This window comes from Xenopus tropicalis, chromosome 3 (assembly GCF_000004195.4).
Source record: "Xenopus tropicalis strain Nigerian chromosome 3, UCB_Xtro_10.0, whole genome shotgun sequence".
Taxonomy (NCBI): domain Eukaryota; kingdom Metazoa; phylum Chordata; class Amphibia; order Anura; family Pipidae; genus Xenopus; species Xenopus tropicalis.
The window spans coordinates 22,041,340-22,058,605 of record NC_030679.2 but is presented as its reverse complement, the minus strand read 5'-3'; the positions used below and the strand labels follow the sequence as shown (position 1 = coordinate 22,058,605).

At 42.1% G+C, this 17,266-nt stretch overlaps 1 protein-coding gene across 1 annotated transcript in view; it reads left to right on the top strand.

Moving 5' to 3' along the window:
- tnip1 (TNFAIP3 interacting protein 1) overlaps nt 1–17,266 on the top strand; it is a 44,810-nt gene that overhangs the window by 13,655 nt on the left and 13,889 nt on the right. Inside the window, exons 2-5 of the mRNA NM_001079235.1 lie at nt 2,021–2,196; nt 7,264–7,419; nt 8,377–8,468; nt 8,674–8,742. Of these exons, the coding sequence (NP_001072703.1) occupies nt 2,061–2,196; nt 7,264–7,419; nt 8,377–8,468; nt 8,674–8,742 (453 nt within the window). The 5' untranslated portion in view covers nt 2,021–2,060. The remainder of the gene's footprint in view (nt 1–2,020; nt 2,197–7,263; nt 7,420–8,376; nt 8,469–8,673; nt 8,743–17,266) is intronic.

The window sequence follows — 17,266 nt, the reverse complement described above, 5'->3', positions numbered from 1 at the left end:
ACCAGTAAAACACCTGCCAAGAATGGGGCTGGTATTACAAAAATGTAAGTTATAGTTGCCAGTAAATTTGAAATGCCCTTAATTTCAGCCCCTGGGCCAACCACTTAATCACCCAATAACATCTAGAGCTGTCTCTTCCTTAATGTTGTTAGAGTGGTCCTGTGAGTTTTTCTTCCGTGAGCTATAGGGGCCTCAGTCACTGCATATAAAATTGTCTATAAATACAGAGCCTTTCCTACTAGCCTAGCTATTAAAATGGCTGCTACCTTCAAATTTCCCTGCATAACTCTGCTAACCACAGGGTAATACCTATGCTGGACTTTATCTGTGGTACTTCTCTTTACATTTTACCAGAGGCTGTGATTTGATATACATATTCTTCATCCTATAGCAAATGTTACAAAAAAAGCTTTAATTTTTTTTCTTTAAAATACATGGCAAACTTAACAAATGTTTGTAACAGGTCTAGTTACCCATGACAACCAATCAGCAAGTAGAATTTACTGACAGTGGTACCAATGATGAACCATTATTACTGTATAAATAAAGCATAATAATTCTGCCACTAGGTGAAGCATGTTGCCCAACCTTACAGCAGTGCTAATTCTCTGCTAGATGTACAGTAAATTACTTTACTGCAATGGTCCTAGGCATAATTACAAGGAATTGCTATTGCTATTTTTTTACTGATTTACTCTGACTGTTATATAATACCTACTGCAGCAGGTCTGTAGTATCCTCATTCCATATCATTTCCACATGTATCTCTGCAGCTTCTAAATCTTTTTGTGAAAAAAAAACAACCACGAGAAGATGTGCAAAAATGGATAAATATTACAATTTTGTTTTGTGATGTATTTTTATCTCGAACTTTGGCTCCATAATTGTAATTATTGTGTGAAGGCTGGGTACTTAAGACTGACTGGGTGTACTGACATTTATATATTCACTGAATTCACCAAATTATTTACCTTAACAGAGTGCAACTTATATCAAGGGGCAAATAAACATAAACTGTACTGGCAGGAATCAGTTATGCTTGACAACAATGTACTTTACAGCCCTTAGGGCGAAGGCACACAGGGTGATTAGTCAGTTGCGGGGACTAATGGCAGCGTCTTTTCTGCCATCGGATAGAATAGAAGTCGACTAATCGCTAAAAAGCTGCAGCGACTAATCGCCCCGTGTGTCTTCGCCCTTAAAGTTACCAAGGGCAGCTATTTCCCCCCCCCCCCCCCCCCCAGTTAAGTGCCTGCTAAAGGGAGCTATATAATGCCCACCATTTCTTTTTGTTCTGTTTGTTGCAAACTGTGGCTCCTCGTCACTTCCTTATCTGGCATAGGGATCGTAGGGATTCCCCTCCAGTCCATATCAGAACTGTACAGGAAGCATATTATCCCTCGTGCAAACGGTATAGTGAAAGATAATTTCCAGCCATCTCATGCGCTGTTCCTTCCTTTGCCATTTGGTAGAAGGTTTCATAGTATTTGAACGGTAACTGCTATATATTAGTAAAGTTCTTCCTTCAAGCAATTAGAGTTTTTAATTCGTTGTCAATATAGAGAAAACTGATAAGCAAATAAAAAGTTTAAATTTGATTGTAAATGATTGAATCTGTAAATGGAGAATGATATACTGGTATTTTTCCTCTATAATAAGCAAAGTAAGGCAGCAATTCTCAAGGGCATAATGTCCCTTTACATTTTAATATATTGGTTACCTGTGTTTAAAATTCCATACATTTGGAACATGTTTATCAGTGATACATGGAACATGTTTCTAGATTTGGGATTTCCCAACATTATCCAGAAGTGGCTTTTGTAATGATGTTGCAATATGCTATAAAACCTATCTCTTACTGGAAAAGAGTCACTTGAGCGCTATACACCAATCAGGCAATACTGCTTTGGCAAATGAAGGGTTGTTATCTTAATGAAATATGGTTGTGCTGAAACAAGTGAATACACTTTCCCAACTCTGTACAGGTCACTAAGTGATTTCTCTCATATCGCATTTTCAGACAGTGCAGGTGTGCCACTGAATGGATGAGTGCATTATAGATGGAAAGCAAAGGACCCTACAGAATATATGATCCAGGGGGTAGCGAACCAAGCCCTTCCACTAACAAGGGAGTACAGACTTTGATGAAGGACAACCCAGCACTGAGGGAAAGCATGGAAGGAATTAGAAGCTTGGGTAAGTAAAACCTGTGAATTATCCTTTTCATTCAAACTAAACCCTGGTTGCTAAGGTAATTTGGATTCTAGCAACCAAACAGCTGCTGAAACTCCAAACTGCAGAGCTGCTGAACAAAATCTGAAATAATTAAATAACTACAAATAATAAAAAATGAAGACCAATAGCAAATTGTCTCAGAATATTACATTCTACATAATACTAAAAGTTAACTCAAAGGTGAACAACCCCTTTTATGTGTAAAATGTAAAACTGTGATGGCTGTTAATAAGGATATAACATCTGATCTCCAGATTCTCTGGGGTGGCACAGGGAGTCACACGTATGTACAGCTCCAGTCTACAGTAATTGGGACATAACAACCAACGTGTCTGTGCTAAAAGGAAGGAATTATTTCTCATTGAGGTGGTTCCGTTATGTAATAGAATTTTTTTGTTTGGTTCTTTATATAAATCCTGTTTCATAAATGTGAGTTATATTTCCCATTCATGCCACCTACCTTCCACCTTTGCATGTAATGCTGTATACATTATGAAAACGCAAAACTTCACAAGTGTCCCAAGAGCTTATTGTAATGGGCTTTGCTCCATACAACGTAACAAACTTTGCGAGGCAATCAGGCTTTATGGCAATACTTTCTGGCATCGCCTGGGAGCTGCTCGTTCACACAGAGATTAGTGTATTTGTAGAGCTTAGGTATTTGTAACTGGAAGATTTGTTTCCTTAGAGACAAGCAGTCTCCATTTTATTCCACCGTTACAGAGTTTACAGATACTAATCTCTCAGTGTTCAGTAAATCAAACCAGGATGTTCCCAAGATGGTGAAGGGTTACCTGCTCTTTAGCTGTTCTAAGGCTACAACATTATCACTTTGACAGCTAGCAGGGGAGTTAATGAAAATTGCACTTCTGCAACAGCTGGAGGGCTAAAGGGTGGACATGCATTGAAAGAGCAACAAAATGTGCTTCTGAAATGTGCCTTTATATTAGTTTAAAACTTTTTTCCGTTCAAGCACTCTTGAAGGTCCAACCTTTGCCCTGAACCCACTTAGCTCATGAAATGGTTACAAATAAAGGGAAATATTGATGTATCAGTAATTAAGCCATAGTTCTACAACTGTCTAGGGCAGGTAATACATATTCACCACAAATCTCACCATAACTGACTTTCAAGCTGGACTCTCAGGTGTATTTAGGAAAGCATATAGTCATCAATGGCCTCCATGGTGGCCAGCCACACCTTTTGGGGTGTACTACTCTACATCAATGGCTCATAAATTGAAGGGCGTAATTAAAGGCCAATTAGGAGAGATTTTCTTGGAATGCCCTTTAATGCTCCAGCAGGAAGGTCAGCTAGATTAAGATGGGGGGGGGGGGGGACAGTGTTTTGCTGTCTTTGATATTTCTGGAGCTAAGTTTATAACCTTGTTAGGAAGTGAGCCAAATGTTGGGCCTTAATTTTGAGCTTGACCTGAACAAAGACCGCCTCTACCCCAACCAAAGTTCATGTATCCAGCAATTGCTAACAGAATAATTTCCCTTTTAAATAAATTTATAGTTTTTGGAGGAAACTATTTTTGATGTTTATCTGCTATTTTATTACTTTGGACTTTACCACATAACATTCCAGCCTTACAGTATTAAAGCTCTGCATTGTACGAGCCTCCGCACACAAGGAACTTACACAACCAGTTTCCACTTATTGTTCTTAGCATAGATTTCCAAGAGTGTTTATGAGAGGAATAGTTCTGTTATTCAGTGCTTTTAAAGTACAAAATGGATAGTTTGTTCCTCTACTCAGAAACATAGGGACATTTTTTGCCTTCTTGCATCATCTGTTTATGTCCCAAATAGATAGTAGCTCCATTATGCCAATAAAAGTCATTTTCTACATGCTGCATTATGCAAACAAGGATATCTCTTTACATCAAGGGTATATTTGGTAATGGTGGGGTACACAGAAAATTATAATGAGGCTTATTATTGAATCAATTACAACCTTGCTTCCTGAGGCTCTCCATTTTCAGCTGTTAAGATACATCTCCTTGCAATCCCAGCCATCGGCTGGTGGCTTCTGGGGGTTTAATAAATAATGGGCCACAGGTTAGGCAAAGTATTACTTTTTCCATTTCGCCTCATTATACCTACTGTCTCTGTATTCTTCTTAACTACAGCTTCTGCTCTGGGCACATAATGCCAATATATATATAATATATATATATAACCTGCCTAACTGCTAGTTGAGGAAGGTAAAAAACCCCATCTGAAGTCTCTCTAATTTGCCTGACTCCAAGATGGCAGTCGGACCAGTCCCTGGATCAACTTGTACTGAGAGCTATCTCCCATAACCCTGTATTCCCTCACTTGTACTGAGAGCTATCTCCCATAACCCTGTATTCCCTCACTTGTACTGAGAGCTATCTCCCATACCCCTGTATTCCGTCACTTGTACTGAGAGCTATCTCCCCTACCCCTGTATTCCCTCACTTGTACTGAGAGTTATCTCCCATAACCCCTGTATTCCCTCACTTGTACTGAGAGCTATCTCCCCTACCCCTGTATTCCCTCACTTGTACTGAGAGCTATCTCCCATAACCCTGTATTCCCTCACTTGTACTGAGAGCTATCCCTCCTACCCCTGTATTCCCTCACTTGTACTGAGAGCTATCCCCCATACCCCTGTATTCCCTCACTTGTACTGAGAGCTATCCCCCTACCCCTGTATTCCCTCACTTGTACTGAGAGCTATCTCCCCTACCCCTGTATTCCCTCACTTGTACTGAGAGCTATCTCCCCTACCCCTGTATTCCCTCACTTGTACTGAGAGCTATCCCCCATACCCCTGTATTCCCTCACTTGTACTGAGAGCTATCTCCCATACCCCTGTATTCCCTCACTTGTACTGAGAGCTATCTCCCATACCCCTGTATTCCCTCACTTGTACTGAGAGCTATCTCCCCTACCCCTGTATTCCCTCACTTGTACTGAGAGCTATCTCCCCTACCCCTGTATTCCCTCACTTGTACTGAGAGCTATCCCCCATACCCCTGTATTCCCTCACTTGTACTGAGAGCTATCTCCCCTACCCCTGTATTCCCTCACTTGTACTGAGAGCTATCCCCCATACCCCTGTATTCCCTCACTTGTACTGAGAGCTATCTCCCATACCCCTGTATTCCCTCACTTGTACTGAGAGCTATCTCCCATACCCCTGTATTCCCTCACTTGTACTGAGAGCTATCTCCCCTACCCCTGTATTCCCTCACTTGTACTGAGAGCTATCTCCCATACCCCTGTATTCCCTCACTTGTACTGAGAGCTATCTCCCATAACCCTGTATTCCCTCACTTGTACTGAGAGCTATCTCCCATAACCCTGTATTCTCTCACTTGTACTGAGAGCTATCTCCCATAACCCTGTATTCCCTCACTTGCTAAAAAGCCATCCAACCCCTTCATAAAGCTATATAACGTATCAGCCGCTATATAATGTATCAGCCAAAGTATAATGTATCAGTAAAGTAGTTGTAACTAGGAATGGTCATTGTCTGACCCCGTATTATTTTATAGTGGTCACCCATGGTCTGGATGTAATATTTGGCAAGTGGTCATCACTTTTTAGAATGAGTTTCTATGGGCACTTATGCACTATGCAAACCTACTCCATCTTGTAGTGCCACTTTCTCTACTCCGTAATATTGGTGAACTTCCTTATCACCAACATCTCTTCTACTCACATGGAAATTTAAGATGGCATGTGAGTTAACCGTGTTCGGGGAGAGGGGTGGTAGTAGGGTAGGTATCAGGTAAGATTCAGAATAGTTACATAGTTACATAGGGTTGAAAAAAGACCATTGTCCATCAAGTTCAACCCATCCGAGTAAACCCAGCACACAACCTATACTAACCAATCTATACACTCACATACATAAACTATATATATACAACCAGTAATACTAACTGTAGATATTAGTATCACAATAGCCTTGGATATTCTGCTTGTTCAAAAACTCATCCAGGCCCCTCTTAAAGGCATTAACAGAATCTGCCATTACCACATCTCTAGGAAGGGCATTCCACAGCCTCACTGCCCTCACCGTGAAAAACCACCTACGCTGCTTCAAATGGAAGCTCTGTTCCTCTAATCCTCTAATGTCTTTGATGTGATTTGCATGTGTTGTACAGGTATGGGACCCATTATCCAGAATGCTCGGGACCTGGGGTTTTCCGGGTAAGGGGTCTTTCCGTAATTCGGATCTCCAACCTTAAGTTTGCTAAAAACATTATTTAAACAGTAATTAAACCATTAGTATTGTTTTGCCTCCAATAAGGATTAATTATATCCTAGTTAGGTTCAAGTACAGGTACTGTTTTATTATTACAGAGAAAAGGAAATCATTTAACCATTAAATAAACCCAATAGGGCTGTTCTGCCCCCAATAAGGGGTAATTATATCTTAGTTGGGATCAAGTACAGGTACTGTTTTATTATTACAGAGAAAAGGTAATCTTTAAAAATATGAATAATTTTATTAAAATGGAGTCTATGGGAGATGGCCTTCCGTAATTCTGAACTTTCTGGATAATGGGTTTCCGGGTAAAGGGTCTGATACCTTTACCATTCTTTCCATTTGTCTACTACTGCAGTACAATATCAGTTTTATTATAGTTAAATATAAAGGGCAAAGTTCAAGTTTGCAATAGGTCTTAGCATTTTATTTCTTGCTGGGGGTCATTTGCATTTCAGTTATGCTTTCTACAGCATGTTTATAGTATGAAATTCTATTGTTTTTTCATTATTATATATACAGTAATATTTAGTCAGGATACCTTCACTGTAGAGTTGTAAACCACAAAGAGAGAAAAAACCACCCCTTTGGTCCGTAGATTGGAGATTCCTCTTGTGTATCTTAAGGCAAAACTCAATTTGCAAGGGAATATCACAGGCAACAAGGGGGTTGTTCTTATGACTTCTTGTTGCTATGCCTTTTTTCACTTTCTCTTTCATTATTGTTCAGAACTCATTTTTTTTATTTTACACATAATAGCCCTTTTTTCATTTCTGTCAGGGGAACTTTTGGAAGAGTCGGAGAATGAAGTTTACAGGCTCCGTCAGAAGGCTGAAGCTCTGGTAAAAGATAATAAGCATCTACATTCCTCTTCTGCCATGGATTCCCAGCCATCCTTTCTTGAGGAGACCGTCCTTGGAAGAAAGCTGAGTGCAGGTGAGTCCTCCCATTTTACAGGACCTTTGTCCACATGGAAAACTGACCCTAACTTTCTCCTTATTTTTTATCAGCTATAAAGAAAGATAAAGTAAAATGAGTAATTATAGTGCATACTTTTTGCAGTTGGTTGTCTTTAATTGTGTCCTCTATTAAGATTGAGAGTTTCTTTTCTATCTGATGATGAAGGTAAACCAGGGAGGTGAAATCCCATAACCCACAAAAAGTTATAGGAGGCCACAAATACAGTTCTTGGAGGTAGAGAACAAACAGCATAAAATGTCAATGAGTCAGCTTGGGAAAATACATAATTATGTTTTCTAGTTCCCAGTTCAGTGCATTAGGCAAGCCTACCAAGGAACTAATCTGTGTCTGAGGAAACCCCATCTGAAGCCTCTCCAATTTGGCTCAGAGGGAAAAAAAATTCTTTCACGACTCCGGGGTGGCTTAAAGAAGGAAATAGAACCAAATATCTATTGTATTGACTAAAACATTGAACTAATGGGCAGATCACAACCCTCCTGAAGTCATAAGTCTCAACCAACCAGAGAACAGTCGGTGACTATCACCTCGGGACCTGAACATATTGTAGAAAAAATTTGGAAATACTTGTTAATGCTCTATATATTGACTGTACAGGCAGTGCAGCAGCGCCTATGCAACATAGTAGCAGCAGGGGTAATAGCAGCAGTGGGATAAACTTTCCCTTACTTCCTGCATAATGTATTGCTTATTGTCTGACTATAATTCATAATGTTAATGGGAATTATATAGGATTAATAAAGACTGGCAGTTGTATTTGTGTTGTAGCTGCTTTGGGATGGTGGCTGCATAGCTTTGTTGTATGAAGCTGCTGTACATGAAAAATGCAGCTAAAGACTGAAGTTTTTGGGCTTCAGTGCCAAAATGAAAGTGTGTGTATTATTAACAGTTTAACTTTTTTTTTTTTAAATCTAGGAAGTGAACAGGCAGAAGGGTTACAGAGCCCCAAAATGACTGATTTAGATTCTGATGTTCATCCGAAAAGCAACCAGAAAACCCCTCCTAGTGTGAGTACATATATACACGCCTATTCCTTATCTGCCTGGATCTCAGATCTTGTCAGTTTAACTCTGTACATCATACTAAACATTAATTTAAAGATAAACCAACTCCTTTAAATCATGCGTGTTGTTTTTCCATGGACCTTGCCCTGAAGATCATGCAGTGTGTGTCTTTTGGGGTTAACAATTTATTTATAATTTGCTTATTCAGGGAACTTCATCTGAGTTTGAGATCCTGAATGCATATGAAACAAGAAAGACTCCTGAAAGTAGAAAGTTGGTGAGTAAGTAACTAATCATTGCAAAGCCTTAGCTCGGCTGATTAATCAGATGACTGTAAATGAGCAGTAATAACAGTTACAGATAACAGATACTACTGATACTCTAGGACAGTGCTGTCCAACTGGCGGCCCGCGGGCCGCATGCGGCCTGCGACCCCCCTCTGTGTGGCCCCCCACCTGTCTGGCTGCTTTGATGGCTTACTCTTGTGTAAGTTTTAAATGGTATCAGTACTGTGATTAACTGCCCCCCCTGCATGGTTCTCACCTCAGATTCAGGCTGTAATCAGGCTGTATTGTTTAAATATGTAATCCCCTGTGTTGTTCACACCTTTTAATCTCTGCATTGTTCACCCCCTGCAGTGTTCACACCTCAGGCTCAGGCTGTAATCATCCACATTGTTCCCCTGTTCACACCTCAGGAGCAGTAGAAACCCACAACTAATCCCTGCACACTACAAAAAGAACATATACTGAGGTGGTACTGCAATTAAAAAGTTTTTTAATATATAGTTATTGTGCAGACTGTAGGAGCAGTGCCAGCATTGTGTCACTGTAGGCTGCCTGTGTGTGCCATACACACAGGCATCATAGGGCAAGCAGAGTATGGCACACACAGGCAGAGTATGGCACACACAGGCAGAGTATGGCACACACAGGCAGAGTATGGCACACACAGGCAGAGTATGGCACACACAGGCAGAGTATGGCACACACAGGCAGAGTATGGCACACACAGGCAGAGTATGGCACACACAGGCAGAGTATGGCACACACAGGCAGAGTATGGCACACACAGGCAGAGTATGGCACACACAGGCAGAGTATGGCACACACAGGCAGAGTATGGCACACACAGGCCAAGTATGGCACAAACCAGCCAAGAATGGCAAACACAGTGAAAGTATGGCACACACAGGCAGGGTAGGGAAGGCAGAGTATGGCACACACAGGCAGGGTAGGGCAGGCAGAGTATGGCACACACAGGCAGGGTAGGGTAGGGCAAGCAGAGTATGGCACACACAGGCCAAGTATGGCACAAACTAGCCAAGTATGACACACAGGCAGGGTAGGGAAGGCAGAGTATGGCACACACAGGCAGGGTAGGGAAGGCAGAGTCTGGCACACGCAGGCAGGGTAGGGCAGGCAGAGTATGGCAGGTTTTTGCTGTACTACAACCATTAATATGGGTATGGTCATGTGATAACATGGGTGTGGTTTCAAGTGGGTGCGGTTTCAAAAAGGGGAGTGGTCAAAACTGGCTTCCATTATCGGCCCTCCACCACGTAGGTCGGAAAAATTCCGGCCCTCGGTACAACAGAAGTTGGACAGCACTGCTCTAGGATTTAGCATTTAATTCAGAATTGTCAGAATCCTTTCTTCCTCCATGCAATATGCATTCATGACATGGGCAAGTAATATAGCTCATTGCTACCACCCAGTAAATCAGGGTTGGTCGGGGTTGGACTGATAAAAGAAATCACAAACTTTGTGCAGAATTGACGCACATATCAGCTGTGATCAGTGTGTCAGTTCATTAAATACTCTCCTTCTAGGTTCCCACTTTGATGAGAGTCATCTCACTAAGTTCATGGATTCTGTTTAGGAGTGCAGACTTGCCATAACAGATGTGCCAGTTAGGGAACTACAGTAGATGGAGGACCTATTACAGGTGGTAAGGACAGGGTTGGCGCTTTACTCTTCACCTTATAGCGGTGGCTTGTACCTGCCAGTGCTGCATTATGCGCCAAATGACAGGTGGTAACTACAGGGCTTCTTCGCAACTTGTGACCACCGGCGCATCCTGACTTGCGCATCTAAAGTAGATGACAGGAGAGCGTATGCCTACACCACCCACCCCGAATAAATGCAGCCAGGCAGTATGCACTGGGAAAACAGATGTCTCTGCACTCCATTTTTGATCTGTGGAAATTCTTCATGCAGCGCAGGGCACAAAGTGCAAACAACATGGCAGATTTTACCTGTATTGCCTTCAGTACAGCCATTTCAGGTAACCCTACCTGCATTCTAGTTGGTCCCCGATTTCACTGTGCAGTGGTATCTAAAGTTAGTATGCACAGATCCATGTGGCTTAGTTGCCATGTGTAGTCACAAGTACACAAGTAGAGAGTTCTGCGGCTACCAATTACATTTTTGTGGCTCAGGGCTCCAGAGACAGCTGGTGGTACTAGAGGTAATACCTTATCTCTTTCTGTAGCATAGGTAATAACTGGTATGATAAGTGACCATCTGTGAAATTTGATCTCCATACGTGTGTCGTACTGCACTCTTTGAAGGGAGGATCCTGCACAGTTAGTGTGTGTCTATGTATTTGGTATGCGATTATAGTTAAAGCCGGGGATTTCCACTCATTTTACTGACTGAGAGTTACAGCCTTCTATGGTGCCAAACGGACGCTTCCCCCCTTCACTAACTGAGCTGTGCTGGTCAGGAACATTCTTTGTGCCTATGAGCAAAGCAACATGTTTAAAGGGGACTTCCACCCTTATTAGAAAAAAAAATGTAAATGTAAGCAAGTTTACAATATACATTCATAAAAATGATTTTAACGGAATTTCTAAATGTAATTTTTTTTTAAGCAGTGGTTCAGACTTTTTTTGTTAATCAGCTAGCTTGCTGCATTGTTTCACGAGTCAGAATCAGCAGTGCAGAGAGTACACACTGAGAATGCGTGCAACAGTAAGTGTGTGTCTGTGAAAAGCAGTATTTGTTTTTCCCTTTCTGGTCTTTGGTTCTGACTTTTTTTTGTAAATCAGCTAGCTTTTGCTGCTATATTTCAGGAGTCAGAATCAGCAGTGCAGAGAGTACACACTGAGAATGCATGCCACAGTAAGTGTGTGTCTGTGAAAAGCAGTATTTGTTTTTCCCTTTCTGGTCTTTGGTTCTGACTTTTTTTTGTAAATCAGCTAGCTTTTGCTGCTATATTTCAGGAGTCAGAATCAGCAGTGCAGAGAGTAGATACAGAATATGCGTGCAGCAGTAAGTGTGTATCTGTGATCTGTGGTGATTTTTTTTGAATAGAAACATCTGTTTGCAGGCACAATGGTCTGATCAGTGGGCTCCCATTTCCTTTCTTGTGGTGTCCCTTGCGGTGACTAGTTTAGTCAGTCAGAACACACTTCCCTATTGTTTTGCAATCCTGTAATTTCTGGGCTTCTAGTGCTTTGCTCACTGTGAATCACCCTGTAAAAAATTTCTACAATGGGGACAAGGGATGGTTGAGCACAGTTTTGTCTCTGGGGCATTGTGTAAGAAGAAAGGTACAGGAAAGGCTATGGGCAATGGATTGCAGCCACTCAATTCTTTATCAGAAGTCACTTGTTGGGAATTTTCTCTTTATTTTGGGAAAATACACAGCAGGATGTATAATTTGCAAAATAAATGAATAAACATTTAGGCTTTGAATGCAGTAGAGGATTATGCCAAGCGTCCTCTCTCCCCTTAAGCTGGCCATACATGCACCGATAGTATCGCATGAAACCCATGTATGGCGGATCAACAAGATGACCGGTATCAGAAAAGCTTAGGATATCGATGGGTCATCGATTGGGCGGGTCAAAAGATTTCTATCCAAGCAAAATCTGCATTTAGGGCTGAATCGCCAGGTGGAGGTAGAATCCCTTGTTTCTACCTCCGTATCTGACTTTTCAGCCCTGAACGTCAATGGAAGGGACGAACGATCTTTTCTGTGACTATTGGTCGTAGGAAAGATTGTAATTGTAAGTTGTATGGCCACCTTTAGATCGATGCATCCCTGGCTGTGTGCCTTCCCTCTCTTGCATGACCTGATTCAGTGACTAGGGGGAATATATTGTTTAATAAGCGGGAGCTTACTTTATAAAGGTGTCCCCACAATATGACTGTTAAACACCAAAGCAGTGCTAGATCTATATATAAAGCGAATTAATATCCTTTTCCCAGAAAAATTTCAGAGAATGAAAAAATAAATTAGGGGAAAATTCCCTGCATAGCCCATTAGTGAAAATACTCTCACTACAAGCTTGAAAGATGATAAGCAATGAATGATGGTGCAAGCTAAATGAGTTCTGGTGGATTAAACAATGGAAAGGATATACTGTAAACAGTATTATGGTATGAGCTAATATTGATTTGGTGATACAGTGGTAGTAGGAAAACTCTTCCTGGACTGATAACAGTGATTACCAAACTGTAGGTACTTGGAACAATGGCAGGGGGGCTTTGGCTAGTGCTGCATGGGGCCGATTCTCACCCCGTGGGTAAAAGCAGGCCAAGAATTTGCCATGTATAACACTAGCCTTAGTCTGAAGGACTAGTTTGAGTTTTGGAGAGAATGTATAGCTGAACTACATATTACACGTTGTATTGTGCAATTGTGTTTTTGTGTTCCTAGAAAATAGTCAATCTTGTATTTCCCTTTGGGAGGTATTTATGGCAGTTTAATAGCAATTACACTGCCCTTGACACTATTGTGTAATAAAAGTGATGCAATTGCTCCAAAAATTCCCATATTGCTCCTAAACTGAAGTTCAAGGCAGTGTATTTGGAGATTTTTATTCCCTGAATTTTATTCTGTCAGTCCCCCCCCCTTTTAACGCACAGCAAGATCACAGATACATAAAAACTTAATTCCAAGAATATCCAGGACAGCAAATAAGTCATCAACTAAATCTCAACCCTTAAATTGAGCTGCCATCAGTATCAAGGATTAAAGGCAATATTCAAAAGTTCACCTAACTGGCCTTAAACTCCCTCACCCCAGACAAGTATACGTTATAGGTCAGTGGTTGCGGGACTTTTTAAATTCTAGCCACACTTGAAAGGCCCCTCTTTGCTCATGATGATGTTTCAGCTAGAGGTAAACATTGGTATATTAGTTATTAAGCCATAGCACTGATATCTATGGCGGCAGATAAGTCTTGACACCAAAAGCTCACACTAATTTGCCATCAAGTTGGTCTTCTAAGAAAGCAAAAACTCAGGAACATTGCTTGGAAAAGGATGAAATGTTTCACGCTTCATACTTCAGGCTGCTAGCTGGCAGAGAACAGGCCAGGGGGAATAGGCATTTGCTCTCCAAATAAAACATTTTCCTTCAGTGACACTTCTGCTGCCAGCTTGGCAAATGTGCAGTACAGTAGCTGCTTTTGTACAGAGACCAGGGGAGTCATGAGTCAAGTTCAACAAGGGCAATGGGACACATATCCAGTTCTGGTCGCCTTACTTCATACAAGTGATGCTAATTTCTTTTAGGTCTATAGTTAAGTTGGGTTGAAAAAAGACCAAAGTCCATCAGGTTCAACCTCTCCAAGTGAACCCAGCACACATAAACCTATATTGACCTATCTATACACTCACATACATAAACCCATACTGACCTATCTATCCACTCACATACAGACCCATACTGACCTATCTATACACTCACATACAGACCCATACTGACCTATCTATACACTCACATACAGACCCATACTGACCTATCTATCCACTCGCATACAGACCCATACTGACCCATCAATCCACTCACATACAGACCCACACTGACCTATCTATACACTCACATACAGACCCATACTGACCCATCAATCCACTCACATACAGACTCACACTGACCTATCTATACACTCACATACAGACCCATACTGACCTATCTATCCACTCACATACAGACCCATACTGACCTATCTATCCACTCACATACAGACCCATACTGACCTATCTATCCACTCACATACAGACCCATACTGACCTATCTATCCACTCACATACAGACCCACACTGACCTATCTATCCACTCACATACAGACCCATACTGACCTATCTATCCACTCACATACAGACCCATACTGACCTATCTATACACTCACATACAGACCCATACTGACCTATCTATACACTCACATACAGACCCATACTGACCTATCTATACACTCACATACAGACCCATACTGACCTATCTATACACTCACATACAGACCCATACTGACCTATCTATACACTCACATACATACATAAAACATATATACCAACATCAGTACTAACTGTAGATATTAGTATCACAATAGCCTTGGATACTATGCTTGTTCAAGAACTCGTCCAGGCCCCTCTTATAGCATATCCTTGTAGATTGTAAACTCTTTTGGGTTCTCTTTAGGTTCTCTTCACCTTTTGTATCGGTTATCAGGGCCGCCATCAGAAATCACGGGGCCCCTCACAACTAAATTTTCTAGGCCCTCCCACGCCCCCAATGGCCCCTCCCCCAGTGACCCCTCCCATCAATACAAAGTACACACAGACATTGGTAGCCAGGGCCCCCTAAAACATTGGTAGCCAGGGCCCCCCTAAAACATTGTTGGTCCTCCCCCAAATTATTCATACTATGGCCCGCTCCCCGCTGCTTACTGCTTCCTCCCGTGTCCTTAGGCTCCCCCCCAGCATCCTCCAGGGCCCCCCAAGCATACGGCTGCTTTTTCCAGGGCCCCCCCAAGCATACTGCTGCTTTCTCCAGGGCCCCCCAAGCATCCTCCAGTTCCCCCCTCCAGTGTCCTCCTGCTTCCTCCAGCCCCCCCCCAAAGATCCTTCAGCTCCCCCATCATCCTCCAGTCCCCCCCCCAGTGTCCTCCTGCTTCCTCCAGCCCCCCCAAAGATCCTTCAGCTCCCCCATAATCTTCCAGTTCCCCCCCCCCCAGTGTCCTGCTTCCTCCAGCTCCCCCAAGCATCCTTCAGTTCCTCACTGGTCCCCCTGCTACTTCCTCCGGCTTCCTTGACGTCCACCGCTATGTCCCGCTGCTGTCTGCAGCATCTGCGCTTTTATAAAGGTTGCGCCCCGTGCGTGTGACGTCACTACGCACGGGGCGCAACCTTATATAAGCGCAGATGGAGCAGAGAGCAGCGGGACATAGCGGCGGACGCCATTAGTGACAGGGCCCGGACTCGATTAAAGGGGGCCCGAGCTAAGAACTCTAGCACGGCCGGGCCCCCTTTAAAGTTAGAAACGTCCGGGCCCGGGATGACTGACCCCCCTGTGCCCCCCTGATGGCGGCCCTGTCGGTTATTGATTGCTTTATATGTTACTCTGTATGTCCAATGTTTGAAACCCACTTATTGTACAGCGCTGCGGAATATGTTGGCGGTTTATAAATAAATAATAATAATAATAACCTCACTGTGAAAAACAACCTATGCTGCTTTTAGTAATCTTATGGGCTGTAGATAAACTCACCAGCAGAGGGCGCCGAATCCTATAGTTTAGCAGGCTGCTTGGCAGTTGTGGAGACTTAAAGGAACGATAACACCAAAAAATTCAAGTGTATAAAAGAAATTCCAATATAATGTACTGCTGCCCTGCACTGGTACAACTGGTGTGTTTGCCTCAGAAACACTACTATGGTTTATATAACGAATGCAGCTGTGTAGCCATGGAGGCAGCCATTCAAAGGAGAAAAGGCACAGGCACTTAGCAGATAACAGATAAAACACTTTTGTATTCTACAGAGCTTATCCGTAACCTGTGCCTTTTCTCCTTTTTTCCAGCTTGAATGGCTGCCCCTGGGGCTACACAGCAGCTTATTTATATAAACTATAGTAGAGTTACTGTAGCAAACACACAACTTTTACCAGTGCAGGGCAACAGTACATTATATTTCATTTCCTTTAAAACTCTTTAATTTTTTGGTTTTACTGTTCCTTTAACCAGCTTTGTTATTACCCACACCCTTATATACAGTTGCTCGTGTTGTTTACTTTGCATGAGCTGTGTTACATTGTGGGTGATCATGTGCTGGTGTTGCCTAGTGTTTTCCTTTGCTACATGTTAACTCTGTAGAGTGCCCCACCGGCTGGGCTCTGTCCATGTTCACTAAACGTAAATCTAGAATTTCAGACTAATTTTGTTCTGTTGGTTTGCAACCAGGCATAGGTTGGCTTTGCCTTATGCTACGTGGTAAAACATAGTCGCTGCAAGGGAATGTACCAGTTGTTTGAGAGATTACACACACTTGTGACAGCCAGAAGCACAAGTCTGTCTATTCTGGATGTGACTTCCCATCCATTGGAGGCCAGTGTTAGCGTTAGAGCCTTAACATCCTAAGTGAAATAAAGTACAGGAAACAGATTATTTGCTGAGTGTTATTTGTTATTTTTTTAAAACTTTTATCATTCTGTTTGGACACTCATAATTTATTTGTAAATTCAGATAAATCGCTGGTTTATCGGATCAGTGAGCCTAGCAACGACATGGAAGGTTAAATCAAACTGAATTAAAAAAAAGTAAATTCAAGCTGCACATTTTCTTATGTCATTATCTGCAACATGCTTTCAGTTGAATGTAAATTAACCCCCCCCCCCCTCCATCTTTTATGACCCAATGGTACATTTTTTTAAGGCTTTAGTGGGAGCTTCACTGATTCATACTGGTCAATGGTGTGTCCAGGTGCCCTCCTGTACAGCTGGGTGCTACAGGGATAAACAGAACCTCCCATAATGCTGGCTATCCATTTATGATGGAAGCTGTAGTTTAATCAC